General features: G+C 36.8%; 1 protein-coding gene across 3 annotated transcripts; it reads right to left on the reverse strand.

Annotated features, from left to right (window-relative positions):
- LOC105038115 (uncharacterized) lies at positions 1-25,239 on the reverse strand. 3 transcript variants are annotated; one of them, XM_073255787.1, is made up of 11 exons: positions 24,938-25,076; positions 23,525-24,526; positions 5,934-6,456; positions 4,433-4,583; positions 4,087-4,194; positions 3,376-3,973; positions 2,685-2,921; positions 2,502-2,571; positions 1,974-2,149; positions 1,290-1,362; positions 1-402 (listed from the first exon to the last, which is right to left on the reverse strand). In XM_073255787.1, the coding sequence occupies exons 3-11, from the start codon at positions 6,322-6,324 to the stop codon at positions 254-256; spliced, it is 1,953 nt and encodes a 650-aa protein (XP_073111888.1). In that variant the 5' UTR covers positions 6,325-6,456; positions 23,525-24,526; positions 24,938-25,076; the 3' UTR covers positions 1-253. The 3 variants fall into 3 exon arrangements, with proteins under 3 accessions (XP_073111888.1, XP_029118326.1, XP_010912110.1); XM_029262493.2 differs by lacking the exon at positions 23,525-24,526 and having other exon boundaries at positions 2,831-2,908; positions 24,938-25,239; XM_010913808.4 differs by lacking the exon at positions 23,525-24,526 and having other exon boundaries at positions 24,938-25,236.
- Positions 25,240-25,446: the final 207 nt, after the last annotated feature.

Raw genomic sequence — 25,446 nt, forward strand, 5'->3', positions numbered from 1 at the left:
TTATGTTAAGCTTTCTGGCTGATCTATAATCAAAATTTAGCATCCTTATTGGTTTCTGTGGTACAAGACACAAGATGTTCTTGAGTTTGGCATCATGCTCTGTTGGTATGATTCAGCATTTAGCACTCACAATCGGCATGAATTATACCCAGAATACTCAAAAAGAAAATAAAACACTTTGTGTAGCTCCTTTGAGATAGTGGAGGTTTATGACTAGAGATTGAGCCAGTATGGGAACTATTTGGCCGACTAATTACTGTGTTTGGCCGGCCATGCTGCAAAGTTTGCTCAACATGTGAGTTGCTGCAGACTCCCGTGCTTCACGAGGACTGCTCTTCAAATCACCACCGACTGTGCACTCAAAGTCCATCCCTTTAACTGTAACACTTGCCTGGAACCTTCCTGCAAAAGGGATTACCAATAAGTTCATTGAGGTTAAATAAACTTAAGGAGAAAGTGAGTTGACAAAGAAATCATTTAATAAGTTCCAAATAGCAAGACACTAATCCATAGACTAAATAAGGGCCATCATGCGAATTGGGGCATCTCTCAATGGTAACCTGTTTGCTTGGCAACGAAAGGTTCTGATTTCAAATCTTTGGTGGTGCATTCTCAGGTATTTGGGCCAGGGAATCTGTAGAACAGGTGGGTCTCCCTCCCCCTCTTGAAAAAAGGGACATCACAATCCCATAATTGCCACTATAACATTATTGGAGGTGTTCATCCGATTCAAATAATATTTTTCAGTTGGAATATCCATCTTAGTTCAGACAATAATATTTTATGACATCAAATAATGGTATTCTTTTACCCATTTGTCCAATATTTCCTGTTATGACAACTAAAGAGACCAGTATAGCAACCATTATTTTATCTCAAGAAAAATGTCCAGAGCTAAACAGAAAAAATAATGGATGTTATTTCATTATAATAATAGATAATGGTTGTGGAGGGTGTCCATAACTTGCACATATCAGTGTATTGAAACCTTGGGAGTTTTGCAATGATATCCTCTGCCCAATACAAATGAGAGAACTGCAAGCAGCACTTGTTTTTCCATTGTCCTCAGAAAATCATAACCAATTCTAGAAGATAAAAAATAGTAAGATAATTATTCGATAACAACTTGTCCAAAATAGACATGCTAATCCATCAAATGAATCTCTTGAGATAATTTAATATGGTAGCACTTTGACTCCTTTAAGAGACAGGTGCTGATACCCTAAAAGGGACATTAACTCTTAGATGCAGATAATCTTAAAAAATAATAATAAGAAAATTGATCCTACCATCTGAAATGGATGGAAGCACACTATATCTTGGTAATATCCAGCTGTTCGCGCAGCATATATCATCCAATTCCTGCAAAATAGAAGAGATTACATTAGCTTAAAAAAGATTTATGATACTGGAAAGGAATTTGAGCAAGCATTAGAAAGCAGTTAAGTGCCTCCAGCCAGTATAGTTCAGATTGACTGAACCCCTTTTGGCTTTGCATCAAGCGGTAAAGATGTGCCAGATGCTCATACTGGCCCAGCATTGTACATAACAGCCAGCATGGACTGCTCGTTAAATCCATGGCATTTAGTTATTCACAGTTATCTAGTTCTCTTGACTGCACAAAAACTTGTATCTGGTTCTATTTGGAAATAAACATAAAAATAAGAACTAACCTAAGATCTTGGCATGTGATGTGGAATTCCTAATTCTGTTCTCTTTTTAACATAGACAACTCAGTATTGACAAACACTTGAAAAAAATGGAAAGTGGATAAACAAAAGAATTCCTGTTTGCTGCATATTAAACGGTTCTCCAGATTTTCAAAATTACTTCCTTGGCATATCTTGAGCTGGAAAAGCAAAAATTAGAATATCTAGTTTGAATTAAAAATTGAAGGCAGAAAAGGTAGATAAAGTTCCTTGAACACAAATTAAAAAGGATATTGGACACCATCCAAGCATCATATGTCTTGCCTGGCACGAACTCCTTAACTTGAGAACTGCCTCCGCCAATCTCTTCCTTTTGATTTTCTGAGTTCGGCCCCCTTCTCCAGAACACAGAGATCTATCCACATGCGTTTGGCTTGAGCATAAAACATTGCATGCTTCTATTATGGATTCAACTTTTGGCTCTGAGTTCTCTTCCCCTTCTGCAACACAACCACATTAGTGTTATGCTACAGCTAACTGCTGCTTTTTACTAGTTTAATTTTGCCACTTTAATGTTTTTAACAATATGATAATTGAAGATTATTCAAATATACTAAAACAAGTCGCTGCATTGATATGAAATAAATCAAGTTATTATAGTTTATTAAGGACTCACTGAATACAGTAAGAAGACTGTTATCTGATGAAAGGAAGAACATCTTTGTACTTAGACATAAAAGCAACCAAGCATTTCAATGTGTGATGGCTGAAAAAAGGATGTTCACATGCACCTTTCCAGATAAAAATGGTGAACACAACTACATAAATGGTTGACATAGAAACAGACTATACCGCTTAAAATTGTTTGGATGTTCATTTCGCATCGAGCAATTTCATCTTCAAGAATGCGTTGTTGCTGACACTACAAAATAGAAAAATGATCATTGCAACTGACCTTTAAATGCATTCTGTCAATCAAGTTCCAACAGAATGGAGGAAAAAATTCTGATTAGATATCAAACAAAAGGTCCATACTAAATCATCACGTCTTTTCTGAAGAGCTTGTAAGGAAGCCCGTAGCAGATCACCTTTCTTTGATGCCATTACAAGTTGAAATGCATCTTGATCTTCCATATTCAATTGCAAAGGAACAAGTGGAAGATCAAATGTAGGTATTCTACCTTCAACGGCATCACCCATCTCTGTTTTGCCTTGCTGTTCTCCATCCATGCCTTTTGTTGTGCATGGCTTAACTGAATCTGCAATACTCACCTGTCAGAGTTAAAAACATTAAGAAAGTTTTTTTTTTTAAAAAAAATTATTTTGATGTAGAAGGAGGCAAATAAAATAAAAAGCAGTCCATAGGCATAAGTTCCAGTTCTAGAAGGAACGACAAAGATTAGTCAACTCATGAATATTATCCATGGGTTGTTGAAAGCAATACTATGCCATGGAAGTATCTGGTCGCACACTTGGTATAATATGTTTGCCTAGTATGATAAGCTTTAACCCATCAGTTTGGATCATGGGTTCTAATAAATGCACTGGCTGAAATTGAGAAATCACAGAAATCCTACCCACAAATCCAGGACAAGCACTTAATAAACGGGAAGTTGGATGTACATATGGGTTGTCATAATAGTGCAACACCTAAAAAGACATGACTACGAAAATGTGCAGTTTTATAAAATGAAGAAAGGTTGACAGGATAGACTATATAGCTTACCTTGTCATTACAGCCCTGCAGAGTGACATCTGCAGTACCCTGAATATTATTCTTTTTCCACTTATTGGTAGAAGTACATGAAATGTTGTTTTCCCTCTTGGTATCCTCGTTAACCGATGGTTGCTGATACTGATTCAAAGGTGAATTACCCGCCTTGTTATGAGGTCTATACACAACTGTGGCTGACCCACTCATATTTGATCCATCAATTGCTATGTTGTTTGTAACTGCCTCTTTTATCCTGTTCTTGTTACTCAACATATCCACAGTTTGTCCATTCGGAGAAGATTTATCACTTGCCACCTGATCTTCTATGGTGGACAATTTATCTGCTTCCACAGACAAAATGCAAGCATTGGCTTTAGGTCTACAAGCAGATTTTGATGACCCAAACTCAGAAGATGTTCTACTTTCATTCTTCATTATAGTTCCATTTTCAGTGTTGCTTATCTTGTCCACTGTTTTCTCACCCCAATCAGATTTATTATTGGTTTTAGGATCTTCAGCAGTGGGTACTCTGTCTGACAACAATGAGAATTTCTCATTCACATCTGCCTGCAGCCTTGGCAAATGCTCCGAACCATCATGAAGTGTTGCCCTGAGAATTGCAAGAGATCATGTCGGACAAAAGTGGATGCAAGATGGGACTTCCATGTTTGTTAATGGCCTAGATTCCAAATGTTAGCATTGAAATTAGAAATAATTAGTTACCTGTTTAGCCAATCAGATAAAATGTCAACATATGGCAATAGATTATAATGCTCAACAACAGGTCTTACTTCAGGAGTTAAAGCCCTCCTGACCAAAGGGCCTTTCAAGCTGAAAATTGAGGAAAAAAAAAAGGAGCTTACTAGCAAGTCAAACTCAGATGATTGTGCACAGTAACAATTACTCTAATAACATATATGAATTCCAGGTCTATTGCACTCATTGCGTACATGCAAAATGCTTGTCTCAAGAGACTCAATTTTATGGTAACATATGTCAAACACAAAAGTCCTCCAGTTGGTGAAACAATAAACAGCCAAAATAGTCTTTAGTCACCAGGATGACAAACCTGCTAATAACATCTTTGATATAAAGTTCCCTGAGTCCTTCACTTACTGTTTCTGTATACTTCATTATATATAACCTAGTAGTCGTCTTCTCCTGACTTAATGAATACACCAAATGGTGTTCCAGAATACAAATATTTGCACGATTAATACCTGTTCCATAATGGATCAATACTCTTTCTTTCAGATTACAATGAAGAAACAAGAATAGAACAAAACTAAAGCTTATTGCTATATGTGAGGGGCTGAATCTCTAATGCAGCAAATCCATAATAAGCAAAGTAAAATATACTGGCCCTGAAAATAGCTTACATATCAAAAAGAGTCACATGGGCAATAATCTTAAGTGTATCATGATTCCCATTATCAGGACAGTTTGCCATTGACTTGAAAAGACATCTCTATAGAAACTTATAGCATGTAAATGTATGTTCTTTAACATGATCTAACAGGTTCTGGCAAAGCTGTTAAGCATGGAGCATAATGACAGTAAAAGCAAATTCCATACAATTTAATTCATAAATTCTGAAAGGACCTAAAAATAAAAATAATATTACGAGACTGTAAAGCCATCTTAAGCATGACCAAGCAAGGGTGAAACGTGGTGGTGTAATCTGGTAAATAATGTAGCATATACGAAAGAGGTGCTTCGAATAAGCAAATCCTTATAGTGTTATTAACTTAATTAAGGTATGTCAGTAATATAAAAGAGAAGAAAGGAATGAGGGTCAATCCTTAAAAAGGATGTTTCAGAAGTCAATGAAAACAGATGCAGTTTGTTGACTTTATCACTTAATCTCATCTATTATAGTTAAGGCAGTTTTTCCTTCTATTCTCATACATTCCTGGACTTAAAAGGTATGATGATCCCATTATGGCATATAACACAACAATCCCATTACTTAACAGATCTACCACAACATTTAAAGAAAATAAAGCCAAGTTTATTACTCACACTACCATAAGAGACCTGGCTGCAGTTATTCAACTATAGTAACATTTATCTCACTCAGCTGCATTTTTATGGAATAGTTAAAACCCAAAACTATTTAATGCAGGAGGGCATGATATTCCATCTGTATAATCCATAAACAAAAATTATTGTTAAGGAGCCTGAAAAGGGAAAGAAGAAAACTAGGAGGAGCAAGAAAACTTCACATAAATTGGAATCTGACAATAAATCCCTCCAAATTATACAGTCATTGAAACCATGGCGAAAACAACTTCATTGGAAGCATGATCTACAAGAGCACTCAGGCCTTTTTTCCTTCCCTTTTCTTTAGCTGATAGGAAGAAAACCCACTCTTTTCTGATATCCATATTCTAGTGGTTATTAAGTTAATGAGTCATGAACTTCTCAAGCTAAGCAGTAAGAGTACAAAATAAGAGGAAAACAGATTTTATACAAATATAGTTGCTAGATAGGAATTTTAATGCTTAGGCACAAGTAAACACAACACAAGGGACAAAGGAGGCAGAGGCGGCGGCAGAAACTAAGGTCACCTGCTTTTTTCTCCACGATAGAAAATGCAAGTTGCTGAAGCACATTATCATTTTCATAAGACCCATGTGAACACCTAATTGCAATCTCTTTGTTTTTTGATACATTATTGTTTATTTGGGTGCCAGCTACCTGATTGTCCATAGGCTCTTCAAGTTCTTGTTCCAACAATGACCAGACCCCCTGTGTTATGCATCCAAACTGAAGCAAACATTTTTCTTTGGTGTGATCGATTAAAAACACAGCAACTTTAAAAGTTGGCCAACCCTCTATGTTTGGAGCATTGTTTGATGCATCTAATGCCTTAGAAATGTTACAGGCATCCATGATCTTTTTTTCCGTGATTGAGAGCTGTTTGTTCAGATTTCCTGATCCATCATCATATTTATGCATATATTTCAAGTATGTCAACAAACTAGGTTTAGCTACAGAAGCAGCTTTGCAGAAAGTTTCAAAAGCAAGAAACTCAAGTTGCGGGAACTGCTTCCGGTGGTAATAATTATAGAGCAGCACAACTGCATGAATCTGCACGACCCCAACACAGAATAACAAATTAAACAACCATCACAAAATTCCAAGATATGGAGGAATAAGTAAACATGTTCAGGAGTTATTCAAAAATAAGAGGAATCCAGATATCAAAACCAAAAAAGTGCAGCTCCTATCATTATAATAAGATTAATTCCAGATGTCCAAGACATCGTTGTGTCCATAAAATGTAGCATATCAAAAATCTAGCATGTCATGTACAAAGCTCTAGGAATGTTTAGGCCCATGATGAGATTACAAAACCAAAAGTGCAACACTAAACATTGTGTTCTTTGCATTCTGTGATTTATCATTCATAATTAACCTTGCAAATAATTGATAACACATAATTCTAAGAAGTTGTAATATAAATTAAACAAAATCTGATATATAATATTGACCCATAGGTTTCAACCATGTAAAGACTTTACATAGTCAAACTTGCTCACCTGCCACAAGCATGCAGCAGCACATAGATCTCTGATCTTTATTAAATAGAAAAATCTTTATCCCCAATATAATACATTTGGTGCAGTTTTTCTTGGGCAAGGGACGTGGGTGTGAAGTGTCTAGGTGTCAGCTATTGGATACAAGCACACAGCTATAATACCATATATACATACATAGAGAGAGAGAGAGAGAGAGTAGAGATAAGATGTGGATGCCTACACAACAGCTCTAACAAGTGCAATCCAGACCAGATGACCGAGCACTGATCCAAGCCATTGAATGTGACCTACTATCTCTAAACTACTTACTATCCAAAAATCATGTGATCTGAAGACTCTAGCCTATGCATCCAATGGTCAGAAAATATCATTAATCGCGTTACTTAAATCGTCCACTTTTGACTAGTAGATGCATGAAGGATGTATATGAGAGGATTTCCAAATCACGTAATCTTTTAACAGTAAACAATTTCAAGATAATAGATAACTTCCAACAACATGGATCATCCATGCTAGGCCCTTGGTAATCCAATCAGGACCAACCTTTTTTGGCCTATTGTGCGTGTACCCACATATTAGCTTTATTCTATATATAAGCTACACATTTAAATGGTATGTGGGGAGGGAGCAAACTTGATATTTGAGCAAAATAGGAGAAACCAGCCATAGTAGCAACATGCAAGATCAATACCATATGACTAGGAAGGTACACCTCTAAGCCATCACTCGTTCTTCTTTCCTCTTTTCTCTTATTTCTTTGCATTAGGTCCCCCACCCCCCTCTTTCCTTCTTCATTCGTTAAAGGTTCATGATTTTTCCCATTTTCTTTTTTATTTCTTTCCTTTTTGGGTGAGACACAGGACAAAAGGTTTTTTTCGTCCCCATATGGGGGCAAGATGTGCAACCTACCAAGCAAACTAGTCCATATCACTAGATACACAAACCATGGCATGTTGTGTCCTGTGGGACAAAGCCAAAAACCTAACTTTTCCTATGTTCTACTGGCACTTATTCCTGATTAAGCTTTTCTTAAAAAATAGATATTATGAATACATGAACTTATATAAGGAGAGGATTGGTTTATTTCACTTTTAGGTTTCCCTACATAAGCACATCATGAGTCGTGATATGTTGGGAAAGGACAAAGAGGGAAGGTGGGGAATGGGGGCGAGGTGAATGGGAAAATATGTTTCATTTGTGGGCTTCCTACAAGTTATGTCATTTCATACTTTTTCTTCCCATTACGTGGTTCTCTAAGAGGTAGCTGTCTTGCACCACAATCTTTGAAGATTTGGCCTAGTCACCATGATCTATTGAGTATAACAAATCTACAAAATCTGGTTACTCTATTACATATATACCCTTGCAGATATGCCTTATTGTATATCAGTCAATATTTGCATATGTACCCCTCAATTCGTGTATATCAGTCCTCAATATTCGCATATGTACCCCTCAATTCGCCTGTCTTTGAAGTTTTGCACCTCCCATTAAACTTTTGGCTGATGGCATTACTTATCATCAAACTTTAGATATTTTGCTGCTCTTTTTATTGCAATGACCATTTGTCATATAAACAAGCTTTGGAACATGCCAAATGAATATATACTGGAAACATGATAAGAATTTAAATGAACACTGAAGCTTTTTACAACATCTTTATCAAAGGCATTAGGATGATATTTCAGGAATAGAGTTTTGCCATTTTACCAATTTTGGATTGAAAAATGATGTTCCATGACCTTGAAGATGGTAGAACCTAGAGGAATTTTGAAAAAATAAAGGACTTAAAGACATTTAAATATCTAGTTGTTTATCATTGTTTGTGTTGATCAAATCAAGATATAAGGTTACATTTCATCCAAGAATCTTATAATCATTTTTTGCTCTGTGGTGGAATGTTAAACATGCCAAGCATATAGCTGCATTGACCTCATAGCCAATTTCCACTTCCCCTGGAAATCTTTGAGATAGAATAGTACCTTGCCATTTGCTCCCATATTCTGATATTAGAAGTCGAATTGAAACAGAATACTTTTATGTAAGTAAGGCGTAGAAACAGAACAAAAACAAAGGAAAAAGAAAGCAAAGCCAAAAGTAAAAGTATAAGAAGCATAATTGAAACAAAAATCCAGATCCGACGCTCATAAGAGAAAACTCTACATAATGTAATATTTACATATGTCAATCCTAAGAAAAAGAAAATTTGATATTTTTGAGAAAGAGGACAATGAAACCCCATTTAGGCTTTTCCCCAATTGGATGATAGAAGAAAACGAAGCAGGCCTCCTCCATGGAGCAAAACCTGACAAAACAAAGATTGCATAACATGATAATGATGGGAGTAGAGTCCAGGACATCTTATAGAGATTCCAAGACAAGAAGCACAAACCCCCCTAGCATCGCTGTTTTTTTTTCTGTCTAGTGTGTGTAGGAAGGGGAGGAGGGGGGGGAGGGCAAGAGAGAGATGCTTAGATTTCATTGATAGCAGCTTTGTCATTAGCATCATTTGACATCAAGGGTAGAAAGAAGAAGAGAGAGTAGAAGGGGGAGATGTGAGAAGGGGCACGAACAACATGAATGGACATGGGTGGTATCAGGCTTGAGTTTTGAAAAAAAAGTAAAAAAAAATATCTGTTTTTGTATTCCCTATGTTTGGCTGCATGATGATAACCAACCCTCATGTGGACATAATTTTTCACTTTTTTACAGGAATCTGATGTCACTCAAAAAGCTTAATTTTCACTACATTGAAACTACCAAATAGTGGGAACTAGATAAGTCATTGGGAAAAGTGTTTCCATTCCCAGAATCCTTACCCATCAAACATGCTCTGTGTTGCGAAAGTGGCATACAAAAGATGATTTGTGCAAAGACATAATAAATTAGGAGTAAACTTGTTGGTGTCAAGGTTTGCAATATTGGTATCACACCCCCTACTGGTACCATGCTGTACAGTGCCAGTATGCCCAGTATGAACTGGAGCATACTAAGACCAGGTGCACCTCTCATATTGAATCTCGGTTCGGTACTTATATGGTATGGTACACCCAACACAGCAAACCATGGTTGGTGTGCTTCCAACGAATTTCAAGCAGAGAAAACAATTGTGATATTTGCATTGTTAGCAACAAGAAGCCTTTCTTCTACATCCTTTTTTTGTATTCAAATGAGAATGTTGCTTTTGTTGAGTTTCTAATATGGTAGTAATAATGAGTCTGAGTCAAGGCCAAATTTGTATCTTTCCAACTATGAGTTAGCTGAACCTAGTGTGTCTTAAATAGATCAAACATCAAATTTCAAAGGCCTTCAAAAATATTTTTGAACCGCTTTGATCATTAATAAGCGCTTGAACCAATAGATCATAGTAAAATAAATTTTCACATCATATATTAAGCACATACCTGCAAGTTGTTAATGTAGTGCTTAGCCTAGTCATGTATGGTAGCCAAAACAGTGAATTGATTATTTTCAATTTTTCAATATTTAAACAATTTTATGAATTAAAAGGACTATTAACTACTAATGTTTAAGCACAATTGCATGGGTACTTATACAAGTAGCTAAGGATTGTTGTGCCAATACCCAAGCCCATATCAGTTGCCTGATGGCATTGTTTGGTACACCCTCATGCCATTTTGTGCCAGGCCTGCACCTACACAGCAGAGAGGATAGGGGAGAAAGAGAATGGGAGAGAGAAAAACGCAGGGAGGGAAGGGAAGGAAAGGAAGGGATGGAGGTAGATGGTTAGGGGAGCCTAAAAGAGGGCTGCAGAGGGCTGAGTAGGGCCACGAGGGGCAAAGGAAGGGCTGCATCCTCCAGTTCCCCTGTTTGTGGAGGAAGGGCTCCTTCACACCTCTGCACGCTCCCTAGCCGTCCTCTGACCATCCGCCTTCCTCTTCCTCTCTCTTCTTCCTTTCTCTCCCTCTCCCTCCCTCCTCTCTTTCTCTCTTTTCCTCTCTCCCATTCTCCCTCCCCCAACCCTCACCGATATCTTGAACAGAGAGGTGAAACCATGCCGGTCCGCCCTAGGTACCGAGGCATCGAGAAGTTCAGGGTGGCACAGCGATTCTTGCATGTAGCTGCATATGTTTTTTGTTCACAAAATCCACCCCATTGATGATGATTTAATATAAATTTCCTAGAAACAAGAAATGAAGTGCTTTGGAGGCCTCATATCTATGCATCAAGTGAATAAAAAAATGCATAATTTAAACAATGTGATACCATATTTTGATTTGATTTATTGTTTCAAAGAATCTAAATCAAATAAATTTTTGGTTACATGTTCTAATTCATGTAGATCAAGATCAATAGTTTGGGTTCTCAATTTATAAGGCTTGTGATGTAGCTTACCTCATTAACCATTGAAATTGTCCCTTTTATCCACTTAATCTAGACTCTAAAACATTTCTTTTTTTTTTTTTTTCTAGACAATGTAGTGCATTTTCATTATGAAAGGGCAATCACTAATTTTGTGCTAACAATATATGAGAACCATTAATGACAGTATCCTTTTTCAAATGCATTTATATACATATATACTTATATACATTCGCATATGTGCACATAAATATATGCACACATTATAATATATATATGTTTGTCCTTGTATTGTATGTATGTGTCTGGGTATGTATTCATGCATGTATCTATATGTATGTTTATATTTATGCATCATAGCTGCTAGAATTCTTGAGGTAGGAGAGGGATGAATCACCCATTTTCAATAAACAGATGAAGACAAGTGGTGCATATTGAGGCAACAGCAATAGCCCTTATGCACTAGAGATTCTCTCCAAAGTAGTAAAAGCTCCCGAATATGTACATCCATACTTAGTTCTACATGTTACAATTGTTGATAACCAAAGATGCGGTTTGGTAGGAGATAATATTTCACATCACCTCAATGATGTGAGTTAGATAACGTGATCATCTTGTATGATATTTGTTGACAGAAATTATTAGAATCCCACGAATATCAAGCAAAATAAGCCAAAAATCATAATGATCTTATAGAATCAAGCCAAGAAGGATAGAATCAAGCCAAGAATGATAGAATCAAGCCAAGATTTCGACAATCAAGGGTCAACTATGATCTCGGCAAATAAGAAAATCTATCAAGAAAATTGTCACAACTAATAGTACTATCTTTGAATATTTTTCTCTGATTTCTCTCCTTTTATTTTGTAGTTGTTTACTATTTTTGTATAGCCACACTTACCACTTTTGTATAATCATACTTATCATTTTTTATGACTCATGGTATATAAATTTTGACTCACACATTGAAAGAAACACAACTTCTGTAATTGAAATTATTTTCTCCATTTTCTCTTCTTTTTCTCAACATGATATCAAAGCACGATCCCTTAGGGATTTGAGTTGTTCCTCCTACTTACCTCTAAAAACACTCCAGTCTAGTCTCATCTCCCATATCGCATCAAGTTGCATTTCGGATCTACATATCTGTTTACCGCATCGACAATCTCTTCATCTCGTGCTTGCGTGCCGTCATTGAGAGATTTTTGTTGTCGACGCCATTCTATTGTCAGATCCACTGTTCTCATCAGCTACTCTTGCTTCGCGTTTGGCTTTGAAAATTTTTTAGCAGGGATTTGGGTACTGTGTATGACCCGGCTGATATTTGTTTTTAGGGCTTGAAGCAATTTTAAAAAAAAAATGGCAGAAGGAAAGCAATCTACTGACAATAGTACCAATAGGAGCAATGGAATCCTTAGCGATAATCCCTCTCTGAGTATTAGTCCTATTAAGTTAGATGGATCAAATTATCTGGCCTAGTCAAAATCTTGCTTACCGTTGCAAGGCTATATCATAGGCAAGAGATAGAAACCTCCAGCCACTGATCCAACCCTAAGCCAATGGGAATATGAAAATTCCCTTATCATGTCTTGGCTTATTAATTCTATGCAACCACAAATTTCTCGTGGCTATGTATTTCTCACCACAGCTAAACAAATGTGGGATGCTGCTGCTCAAACATATTCCCATCAAGGGAATGATGCATTGGTATATGAACTGCAAAAAAATGTTCATGAAATGAAGTAGGGGGAGATGTCAATTGCACAATATTTTTCTGAGCTTAGTGCTTTATGGCAGAAACTTGATTACTATGAGGAGTACTTACCCTCTAACTCTGAGGATGCTGCTAAGTATCAGAAAGTCATGGAGAAACACCATGTGTATGATTTTCTGGCTGGACTAAATGCTGAATATGATCAGATTCAGATCTAGGTTCTGGGTAAGGCCCCTTCCCTTCATTGAGGCAGACTTATGATTATATGCAGCAGCAGGAGAGCCAGAGGATTGCTACATTGAATGGTGCTCCTATAGACCGTTCGAGCATGGTGGCTAACTCGTTCTCTAAACCTGCCAATGTGGAACCAGTGAGGATTAGTGATCAGAAATCCACTACAAAAGATAACCTCATCTATGATTATTGCGGAAAACCTAGACATACCAAGGAAAGCTGTTGGAAACTCCATGGTCAGCCAATCAGGGGACGAGGTGGTCGAAAAATGGGAAATCTTCGATCACAGACTCGTATGTCAGGTATAATGGAGACAATTGGGCCCAATGAAAGCTCTAACACTGGTGGTCTTTCCACTAAAGAGTTCCAAACTCTCTGACACCTTATGGCTCGACTTAATTTTGCAAACAGATTTTGCAAACAAATAATGGCACAGAATATATGGAACATGCCTTTTTTAACTACTTGGAGGGACATGGGATTGTGCATCAAACCAATTGTATTAATACAGCTGCTCAGAATAGGGTGTCTGAACGAAAGAATACGTATATGTTAAAAGTTGCCCGTTGTCTTATGTTTACTATGAATATTCCTAAGTCTTATTGGGGTGATGCCGTTCTTTCAACGGCTTATCTAATCAATAGAATGCCTCTGAAGACGCTCAACTTTAAAAGCCCCCTAGAAATTATTCAAGACACCACTTCATATCTTATTCCTCCAAAGATCTTTGGGTGTGTGTGTTTTGTTCATCAGCACCATGCTGGCAGATTAGATCGTCGGGCACTTAAATGTGTATTTATTGGGTATTCTGCTACTAAAAAAGGCTATAAATGTTATCATCCTCCCATTAGAAAAGTCTTTGCCAGTATGGATGTCACTTTTCGAGAAATAGAACCATATTATGTGTCACTTCTTCAGGGGGAGAATGGAAAGGAAGAGGTAGTTCCAAATTATGTGTTACCAGATTTACCAGTACATATGTCTCCAGTCTACCCTATTAGACAGGGGGAGGATAAGGATCAAATAAGCCAGGATGAAAACAGTGTGAAGCAAAATGAACAGCACCTAAGTGGAGGTAATGGAGGAACAAGTAATGCAACTCACGGTAATATGAAATTGAATAAGCCAGACTTGTTGCGATATGCTCAAGGGAACAAAGCAGACATGGCCATTGAACACATTCTACCTAGTCAAACTTTGATTTTGGACTCAGATTCCATGAAATCTTATGGTAAGTCTCCCGTTTCCATCTTAATTCCTACTTCCGACTCTGATGATTCAAGTCTTGATCTTCCAATTGCTGTTAGAAAAGGAATTAGATCTTGCACTAAACAACCTATCTCTAACTTTGTTTCTTATAATTCCTTGTCTTCTTCCTATAGAGCTTTTGTGTGTTCTCTGTCTTCAGTTTCTGTTCCATAGAATTGAAAGGAAGTCCTTAATAACCCTAAGTGGAAAGAAGCCATGATAAAGGAAATGAGAGTATTAGCCAAAAATGGAACCTGAGAGCTTACCACTCTTCCTTTGGGTAAGAAACCAGTAGGATGCAAATAGGTTTACACTGTTAAGCATAAGGCCAATGGATCCATCAAGAGATTCAAAGCTCGATTGGTAGCCAAGGGGTTCACTCAGACCTATGGAATAGATTATCAAGAAACCTTTGCACCTGTTGCTAAGATGAATTCCATTCGTATTCTTTTATTATGTGCGGCTAATCTTGATTGGGAGTTGCAGCAATTTGATGTAAGGAATGCCTTTTTACATAGTGATATGAAAGAAGAGATTTATATGGAGATTCCGCCTGGCTTTGAAGATCAGAAAATTGAAAAAAAAGTTTGTCGGTTGAAGAAAGCTTTATATGGCCTAAAACAGTCACCTAGAGCATGGATTGACAAATTCAGTAGAGCCATGATAGCTTTTGATTATCAACAAAGCAATGCAGATCATACTATGTTCACAAAACATTATATCGATAAGATTATAATTTCTCATTGTGTATGTTGATGAAATAGTTGTGATAGGAAACAACCAAGGAGAGATGACCGGTTTAAAACATTATTTGGCTAAGGAATTTGAGATCAAAGACTTGGGTGGTTTGCGGTATTTTCTTGGAATAGAAATTGTAAGGTCCAAGAAAGATATCTTTATATCTCAAAGGAAATATGTCCTAGATTTACTTGAAGAAACTGACATGTTAGGGTGCAAACCTGCTAATTCACCTATAGAAGCTAATCATAAGCTAAAAAACGGCATTGGAGAAGCAGTAGATGTGGGATAGTATCAGAGATTGGTTGGGAGGCTGATCTAACTTTCACATACACGTCCTGACATAGTTTATTGGTGGAATTTCCATATTCTGCACGTTGGGAGGCATTGGAGAAGCAGTTTGTTGGCTAATCATAAGCTAATCAAAACTGTGCTATAAGCCTGGCGACTTAATTCATGCATGATCCTCAGACTACTCATTTAGATGCGATTTTTCATATTCTGAGATACTTAAAATCTGATCCCGGAAAAGATTTACTTTTTTTCAATCATGGCCACTTAAAAATAGAAGCTTTTACTGATGCTGATTAGGCGGGATTTTCTTATGATAGAAGGTCCACAACAAGATATTGTTCGTTTGTTGGTGGCAATTCAGTTACTTGGAGCAAGAAACAGAGTGCAGTAGCAAGGTCAACTGAAGAAGCAAAGTACAGAGCTATGGCACAAGATGTTTGTAAGCTTTTATAGCTCCAAAAGCTAATGCAAGAGTTACGACTACTTGAAGAAAAGCCACTGTTATTATATTGTGATAACAAGACAGCCATTAGCATTGCTCACAATCCAGTTCAACATGATCGTACAAAACATATCGAGATTGATCGATATTTCACCAAAAGAAAGTTGAATGTTAGGATTTTAGATATGTGTATGCGAGTTTCGAAAATCAGTTAGCTGATGTTTTTACAAAAGGACTTGGTAGTAGATTATTTCGTTCCTTTGTATGCAAGATGGGTATGAAGGATATACATATACCATCTTGAGGGAGAGTGTTGACAGAAATTATTAAAATCCCACGAATCTCAAGCAAATCCATCAGAATAAGCCAAAAATCATAATGATCTCATAGAATCAAGCCAAGAAGAATTGAATCAATCTAGAATCAAACCAAGATCTCGACAATCAAGGATCAACTATGATCTCAGCAAATAAAAAATTCTATCAAGAAAATTCTCACAACTAGCAGTACTATCTTTGAATATCTTCCTCTGATTTCTCTCCTTTTATTGTATAGTTGTTTATTATTTTTGTATAGCCACACTTACCACTTTTGTATAGTCATACTTATCATTTTTTTGCAGCTTATTGTATTTAAAGTTTGACCCATACATTGAAAGAAACACAACTTCTGTAATTGAAATTATTTTCTCCATTTTTCCTTCTTTTTCTCAACAGTATTACAAAATCCCATCCAGTGATAAAGGATCCAGTGATAAATTTAGTGATAGCATCATTGCATTGTGCGGTGATGCTATCAACACACATACCCCAGGTGATAGCACATCATCAGATATTGGTGATGTGCTGAAGTTATTTTGAGACAAAAATATCCCTGATTAGTAAATTGAGGAGAAAAAAAAACCTCCTCATCTCTTTTTTTTTTGACCTTCATCTTCAATAACAACCCCTATAAAAGAAGACTAGGCTGATTTTCCTTCCTCTCACCTTTCATCTTTAATAGCACCCTCATCTTCAAAATCTTTACCGATGATTTCCATGACTAGCAACTTCTCTAACGGCATCAATTGAGGTAAACTCTCTCTCTCTCTCTCTCATTAGTTTATGAAATTTGATGTATTAGATTTTATTTTTTGGTTCTAAATTTTATATCATGAAATCAATACTTGCAGTGATGGCAAGATTTCCTCGATTAAAACATTTACAAGAACTTGGGGTTTTGCTTTTACAATTAGAAATTATGTACGAGGTGTATATTTTCTTGCTTTTGATTTTCATTTTTTGTGCTAAATCAAAGATTTAGAAGGAGATTGACATGGGATATGTACTCTAGATTGCAAATTAGGTCCTTGAACATGCATAAGATGCTTTTTGAGAGTGATATGGTATGTGTTGATAATTGTCGAATGGATTTGAGGTCCTTCCATAAGCTGTGTATGTTAGTAACAACACATGGTGGACTCAAACCCGCAAAAAATATGGAAGTTGAAGAGCTAGTGGCCATGTTCTTACATGTTATTGCACATGATGAGAGGGTCGGGATAGTCAAAAGACAACTTGCACATTCAAATGAGACAATTAGTAGACAATTTCAAGCAATGCTACATACTGCTTTGCATCTCCATTCAATCTTATTTGCAAAACCCAAGCGTGTGCCTGAAAATTGTCCAGATAACAGATGGAAATGCTTCAAGGTATTACAATTGTCCAATATGTAATTTTCTACTTCATATAGTAAGATCATAGGATTATAAATGACTTTATTTTATCTATGTAGAATTGCCTTGGACACTTGATAGAACTTACATCCAGGTCAAAGGAGATGTTGCTGGCATGATTAGGTATAGATTCGCAAGGGTGACATTGCCACTAATGTCCTAGGTGTATGTACAAGAAATATGAAGTTTGTGTATGTCTTACCCGGGTGGGAGGGCTCTGCAACTGATTCCAAGGTCTTAAGACATGCAATTTCCAAACCAAATGGATTAGTGGGTCCTCAAGGTAAATACAGTCTCTATATATCATTTTTTTGTGATAACAAAATAAGATTGTTTTAGCCTAACATGATTATTAATACATATACATGGAACTATAGGTTACTACTACTTGTGTAATGCTAGTTACAAAAATGTAGAAGGCTTTTTGACCCCACATAGAGGTGAGAAGTATCATTTGAACGAGTGAAGACAAAAAAGCCAGCTGAATACTCCTCATAAATTTTTTAACATGAAACATTCACGAGCTAGAAATGTCATTGAAAGATGCTTCGAGTTGTTGAAATTGAGGTGGGCAATATTGAGGTCTGAACCTCATTATCCTGTGAAAACCCACTATAGAATTATCAATGCTTGTGCCCTCCTCCATAACTTCATTTGATAAGAGATGTCTACTGACCCAATAGAGGCAGAGGTAGGTGAGGATGTGGGTGGCACTCAAGAAGCATAACCTGACCTTGGTGAAACCATTACATATGTGGAGACGACTAATGCATGGTCTTAGTTCAAAGAGAATTTAGCAAATGAGATGTTTAATAATTGGAGGAATAATAGAAATGCTTAGCGCTCTATATGTATAGAGGTTACGTTTTGAACTTAATGTTATTTAGGTTTTATTATATTTTATTAGCTTGTATTGAGTCAGCAACTTGGATATTATTTGAAAAATATATTGTTATTATTAAATTATGATTATGAGATGTTATTATTCATTCTTATCTAATATATCTATATTAAAATGGAGGCTTGTGTTGGTAAGCTCTCCTTTTGCCATCTATGCAGGCTATACTTTCACCATGTAATTATTTTCAAAAAAAGTAAGCACTTATTCTCTTGGTAGTTTTTCATAGAATTATCATGGTCGTTTTTCTTTTGGTTTCCCAAGGTAGCATGACTAGATGCTTTGCAGCCTCTCATTTATTAGCTCTATATATGAGATTATAAAATAGAAAGGAAAGTAATGCTAGCTTAAATACTATTCCATTAATGTAATCCTTTTGCCATATGTATAGACTATGGTTTTCAAAAAAAATAAGTGCTTATTCTCATGGTAGTTTTTCATACAATTATCATGGTAATTTTTCTTTTGGTTTTCTAATGTAGTGTGACTAGATTCATCCCTCATTTATTAGCTCTATATGATAGAATAGGAAGGAAAGTAATGCCAGCTTAAATACTATTCCATTAATGTCAAAATCATAAATAGCACAAATACTTTTGCTATAACCAAATATTGGCATTGTTAGCACTCCCAAGGAAAATGGGCCAAATCTTTCCATCTACCACATATATGCATAGATATCTAAAATGCATGTACATAACATTTAATTGCATAAAGAAATTTTCTTGGATGGAAAAAAGTTAAGGGAGTATGTATATATGCCTTTAGCAAAGCATTATTATTTACTGCTAGTTATTAGCATCAAATATCATGATTTTTTTCCTTTTAAAACCAACATCAATAGCTTAGGAATTAGAATAAAAAAAAATGTTAATATTGGACTAGAAAAGATTTTGAACATATCAAATTTGGTGGGGGTATGAGTATTTTAGAACAATGATAATTAAGATTAATGCACTAATATAGTGAATATCATTTTGCACCACCAATTTTATTCTTATGTTTATTAAATATCAACAATAAAAGTTTCTAAAAGTTTAGACTAATTTCATATGAAAAAATCACACCCTGTGCATCACACGGGGTTATAAGCTAGTTTGCTTTATTTTTATGCATTTAATATATTTTTCATTCTCATTTGCTATATTTTTAGGTATTAAAGTTTGTAAATGAGTTGTTAATAAACAGCAGCATGGAGACGTCAAGTCAAGTAGAAGGATCAAGGCATGGTAAGACGGAGGGACAAGAAGAAGGCCAACCAAGAGAGTCAAGATGCAAGCTCAAGGGGGGTGTGGAGTTCCAAAGAGGATGATATCTTGGTAAATTGTATGGTTGATGCCGCCTAAGATGGACGGAAAGTCGATGATGGCCAATTTAAGAATGAGTGGTATTCACATTTGGCAAAAATGATGGATGAAAGATTGCCTAATTTTGGTTTGAAGGCCCATCCACATATTGAGATCGGTACAAGCATCTTAAAAAGCAATTTCATGCAATTAAGGAAATGATTGGGCCAGATTGTTCTAGCTTTGCATGGGATGCACAAAACATGTGCATTCGTGTAGATAAGGACTTGTATGACCTATGGGTTAAGATAAGAAGAAATGGTTTATTACATATAATCAGATTTATTAGGAATCCTTTTCCACTATATGTGATTTCTGACATAATATTTTTTTATATATTGAATGCAGAGCCATCCTAATGCTATAGGTCTTCGTGGGAGATCATTTCCTTATTTGAGGGAATTAGATATTGTGTATGGTAAGGATCAGGCAATTGCTGAAGCAGCAGTAGATGCAGGAGATGATTGTGTAGCAATTCAACGAGAGACGAAGAAGAAATGGCAGGAGCAACATCATTAGGTAATTATATGGAGGTTGAGGGCGGTAATCATGAAGGAAATATTGACTTGCCAACCTCAATTAGCCAACCTACTACTACAGGAGGCACAAGTGGTATAAGTGCAAAGAAAAAAGCTGATCAAGAGAGTCGAAAAAAGAAAGTTAGTGAGCCCGCTCTTGAGGATTTGGTGTCTTAATTGGAAAAGATTGGCAATGCTTATGAGAAAAGTAGCGAGGACTTCAAAAAGATTGCCGCTTTTCATGAAAAAAGGGAGCTATTCGAGAAAGAGAAGATATAAGAACTGATTTAACTTTTGAGATCTTGAAAATTGATGGCTTGCATGATGAAGAGATGGTAGCTGCAGGAGAGATTCTTTGCAAGGATAAGGGTAGGTTAAATTACTTCTACAGCCTACCACCTCCATTAAGAAAGTGCTACATAATGCAAATTCTTCAAGACCATCTTGTTACGTCATATAGGCCAACATTTAACTTTTAGCTGATGCTTAGTTGATGTCTTCGTATTTGAGGCATACATGCCGTTAAACTTGGATAGAATATCTTGATGAGTTATTTTATGCTATAGGAACTAGTATGTCTATCACATGGGATTACTTTTAGCTAAACTTTAATTTATGATGCTATGTCTAACTAGATGCCTTTTATTTATTTTCATTGGTATGTATGCCTATTTTATCTTGATTGGCAGGTATGGTAAATTGGCATAGTTACCTTTTATTTATCTATTAGATAGCTATTTTATTTTTATTTGCAGATTTAGTTAAATGGCATGGATGTCTTTTATTTATTTCTTGGATATCTATTTTATTTCTATAAATAGGTATGATTAATTGACATAGATGAATCATGCTAAACCCTTCATGCTTTTCTTTTCCTCATCTTGTTTTGATAAGCTAAATCATTCCTAATGGACAGCCTGATTATATATAATATTATCGTAATATCATTTTAATAGCCTAATCAAAATAAATACCTATAATAATAATAGATATTATTATTATTACACATGCTACATATTTTTGTGAGTTGTAAATGAAGAATGTTTAATTAAGTTGGCATATTAATGTATAAGACTATTTATGGTATTTTATACATTATCACTATCACTATTTGGTGATAGACCAAACACGATGAAGTTCTATTTTCAGTGATATTCTAGTGATATACCAAACACAGTGATCACACATCATCCAGCATTTGCACATCACCTCAATGCTCACATCACCCCGATGATCACATCACTGATGATATCCCAAACAGCACCAAAGTTCAAAGTTTCATCCAAATCAAATCATTTTAGCTAAGATTAAACCAAAACTAACCCCCACTACTAGGTTTTGGTCAATTTTAGCCGTTTTAATTAGTTTCAACAGAAATTGATCAAATTTCAACCCAATTTAGTAGTTTTATCTAGACCAAAAGTAACCCTATTCTGCCATCTTTAGTTTTTATTATTCTATTCTCTATCATATTGAGGTCATTCTTTCCTTAAGTATAGAAGCTACTTAGTATCAATCTTCAACGGTTTATCTTTCTCTTTTTTGAGTTAAAAGAGCAAACTGATAATAAGCATAACCCTTGATGAGCTGAGAACTCAAAAGGGACCTTTACTACAGTAGTTTACAAAGACTACTATGAAGAACTAAATACAACACATGTCACAAGAATAATATCTTTTTTTGTGTAAAACAAGTATAGCTTTCTAAAACTACAAGCATTTGATTACGTTACAGCTTAATTTAAGAAATATGAAAAGAAATGCCCAAAATCATTATATTTGAAGGTGCTACTCGATAATGAAGGAAAGATTTGAATGCATTGGGCCCTAAAAACCTTCAAACTTGCTAAATATGATAAATTTTTGAACAATTGAAGCTCCAAAGGCAAATATTTGACAGTATGAAATATCAATATACTTGAACTTCACTCCAATAAAATATTAGATTCAGCCCAAAATTAACAAAACTAGACAAAAAAAAAATTATATAACATAAAATAATCTGAAATTCTGTGTATTTAACTTCTTTTATTTTTCTTCTATTTTTCAATTTATTTGAATTATTTTTTATCTTTTTAATCAAAACTCTCATACTTGGAGTAAACTTCCACAACACCAAACTACTGAATTGAAATTCCACAAAGCCAGTGTGAGCTGAAATAGCAAAAAAATTTTCAAATCTTGCTTATAATATAAAGACATGTATCAAGTTGGCATGTTGCCCGCTATAATAACAAAGCTTAAATAGAAATGACACAACTTAGACCACATCAAGATTTCTGCAGATAAATATATGACTGGATTGGATGGATGAATTTTAGAAAATAATGAACATATTGACCTGTCAAATAAGAAAGAAAACAAAAGTTTCAATCCATTTCAGCCAAAACTGCACAAACCAACTGAAATCGGGTGAAATTTACCAAACCAGCATGTTGGTTAGTTTCAGATGTGTTATCAGTCAAAACCAATCAGTTTTGGCAGAAATGGATGGTTTTCAGATGAAACTCTAAACATTTTAGATGTATTCATGTACCTATATGCACATCTATAGAGAAGTTGTTTGGGTGTATTATGTGTATATATGTGTGTTTATATACATGTGCATGTTTATGATGCATGTGAATGCAGCTAATGACCTACCAGTCAATCCCAAAACCAACTAGTGGCAAACAACCTACATTTGGAGTAAAAATATCCAGGTAATATATTGGTCAGAATATAACCAACCTACATTAAACCCAAAAAAAATTGTTTAGAATTCCTATTTAAATTACTCAACTGACTAGTATCTTTCAGTCTAGAATTAGCCAAAATACCAGAGAAGAGGAATAATATGTGAGACTTCTGGTTATTGAAAGTGAGGTTACTAGCTGCTGGTTGTTGAAAGTGAGGTTACTAGTTGTTAAAAGCCTTTGCTTCAAGATAGCAGGACTAATGCATGCTAAGGTGAACATTATCAATGCAATCCCAGATTAACATTGCATACAGTGAAAGGCAGTTTATATAAGACCTTTTCACTGTCTTATCTCTCATAGTTCCTTTTACAATTTTTTCCCATATTATGTTTCAAAAAACTAATTGCAAGCTCATACCGAGCGCTCCAGTAACTGAATAGAAAACAATAAAAGCCTTTATTAATTACTGCGACTCAAATTGCAGAAACCACGACGCGTCCTATTAAGTGGATGTCTGGCCAGGACGCCATCTCCCAAGACCTTTTCAATACCGCGCGATGCAGCAGGAAGAAAGAAGAAATAAAACAGAAAACAATCAAATACGTAGATCAGCCAAAAAAAGACTCGCCTCCACGGGGCATGCAAACTTCACTATGAGAAAAAATATTATAAGAGGAGATCTCACCCTCAACCCTCGTACACCCAATTTCTCCCTCACAGGAAGTTCTCCCTCACAAAAGCTCTCTCTAGGAAGACCCTCCTGAACCCATGAAGCAACTGCTGTCCCCTGTCCAGGAGCCTCTACTCCTCCTCACAGTGCCACGGGTCTCTCCCTCTTTGCGTGGGCTCTCGATTTTCCTGCGCTCTCCTCAATCAGCGCAACACCAAGCCACGAGACCACCACACAGTTCTTTGTTCGTGGACACAGGCTTTTAAAGGCCTTAAACCCAGTTAGATTAGCATTAGAACTCCTAATCAAGCCCAAACAAGTTCCTGAACCATTGGATCAACACCGCAAGCCTCTCAGAGCCATCCGATCGCGATCGGTCCACGGAATAGTGCCGTGGACCGCGCGAAACGCATGGGAAACTCCCACACGGTCCACAGACCTCCCGATGCACTGCTCGGTCCACGATGGACCGGGAAAACGGGCTCCCAGGGCGTGCGTGGGCCTAGGCCGGCCCACGCGTAGGCATGGGCCGCGCCCCACGCGCCCGGGCCTGGGTCGGGTTCGCCTGCTGGGCTGCGCACGCCCAGCCCGCACGCTGACCGCGCCTGGGCCGCGCCCCGCCGCACCGCCACCACTCCGCTGGCAATCCTCTGCCACCTCGAGTTCCGTGCCGACTTCAAACACACGTATCTCCTCCATCCAAGCTCCGTTTGAAGTGATCTTGAGCTCGTTGGACTCCATTTTTCATTGCGAAACTCGCTGTGGGCTCAATATGGACCAAATCTCGAGGCATCAAATCCTAACAGCATCCCATATAGCAAACAAAATGACCAACTGAAATAAGTAAACACACATAAAAACTTGATGTAACACATAAAAACTTGATGTATCTATCCAACCCCTCCCACGTAACTTAACCAGATGCTGCACTAAAATTTGCATGGTGTCCTCAACCCTCTTATCATTCCTTGAAAACCCTCTTAATTTGCTTGACCCTGCCAAAGAGACCAATTAACTGAAAAAAACTTGGGAAGCCAACTTCTCTAATGCTCTCCCAGTACCACAATGGACCCTTCTTTTAGTTTCATCATGCCCGAAATGGAAAATATACCCATAATTAAGAAAGAAAACACCCTCTTTTTAGTTTCATACCAAGCCTCAAACGTTCAGAATCCAAACTTCCAATCAAGAAGTTCCCAGATAGATCTACCTGTCTCGCCACGGCCTCCTGCTGATCGTCGGTAAGGGCCTCCTGCGAGGAGACCCTTAATGGGAGGAGAGGGGCGACGAGGTAGTCCATTAGAGCATCGATGGTGTCCTCCATAGGGACGACGGCGGCCGACTCCATCGATCCAGGAGCTCCTCCTCCCCACATCAGAGAGAGGAGAGTAGGGAAGCGGGGGAAGAAGAAGAGGGATTAGGGTTTCAGGGATCGAAGGGCTAGAGGTTTTATCGGGTCGCGGGGACGGATTCTGGGAAGCTGGTCAAGTAGCGTGAAGTGGACTACTATTAGAAAGGAAATGGCGCGCAGATAGCGTGAATTATCTTTGTTATTTGTAGCATGGGATCAGCTGTTCAGCTTTCAACAGCTAAATTTCAACCCGCACCACTGAAAAATAATATGCATTTAGTAGCCGGTCTCATGAGCAATCTGGGATGACTGGGACCAGCTCCGCCCATGTTTCCAAATTTTTTTTAAATTTCCAATCCCCAGCTGCT

Source organism: Elaeis guineensis, chromosome 1, assembly GCF_000442705.2.
Source record: "Elaeis guineensis isolate ETL-2024a chromosome 1, EG11, whole genome shotgun sequence".
Classification (NCBI taxonomy): Eukaryota; Viridiplantae; Streptophyta; class Magnoliopsida; order Arecales; family Arecaceae; genus Elaeis; species Elaeis guineensis.

What these genes read in the sequence shown, in the direction of transcription:
- LOC105038115 (XM_010913808.4), bottom strand. Translation starts at nt 25,102, where the DNA reads ATGTGGGGAGGAGGAGCTCCTGGATCGATGGAGTCGGCCGCCGTCGTC. An exon ending in AGGAGGCCGTGGCGAGACAG is followed by an intron (nt 6,457 to 24,937) that starts GTAGATCTATCT and finishes GGGGTCGTGCAG; the next exon opens with ATTCATGCAGTTGTGCTGCT. An exon ending in AGAAAAGACGTGATGATTTA is followed by an intron (nt 2,572 to 2,684) that starts GTATGGACCTTT and finishes TCTATTTTGTAG; the next exon opens with TGTCAGCAACAACGCATTCT.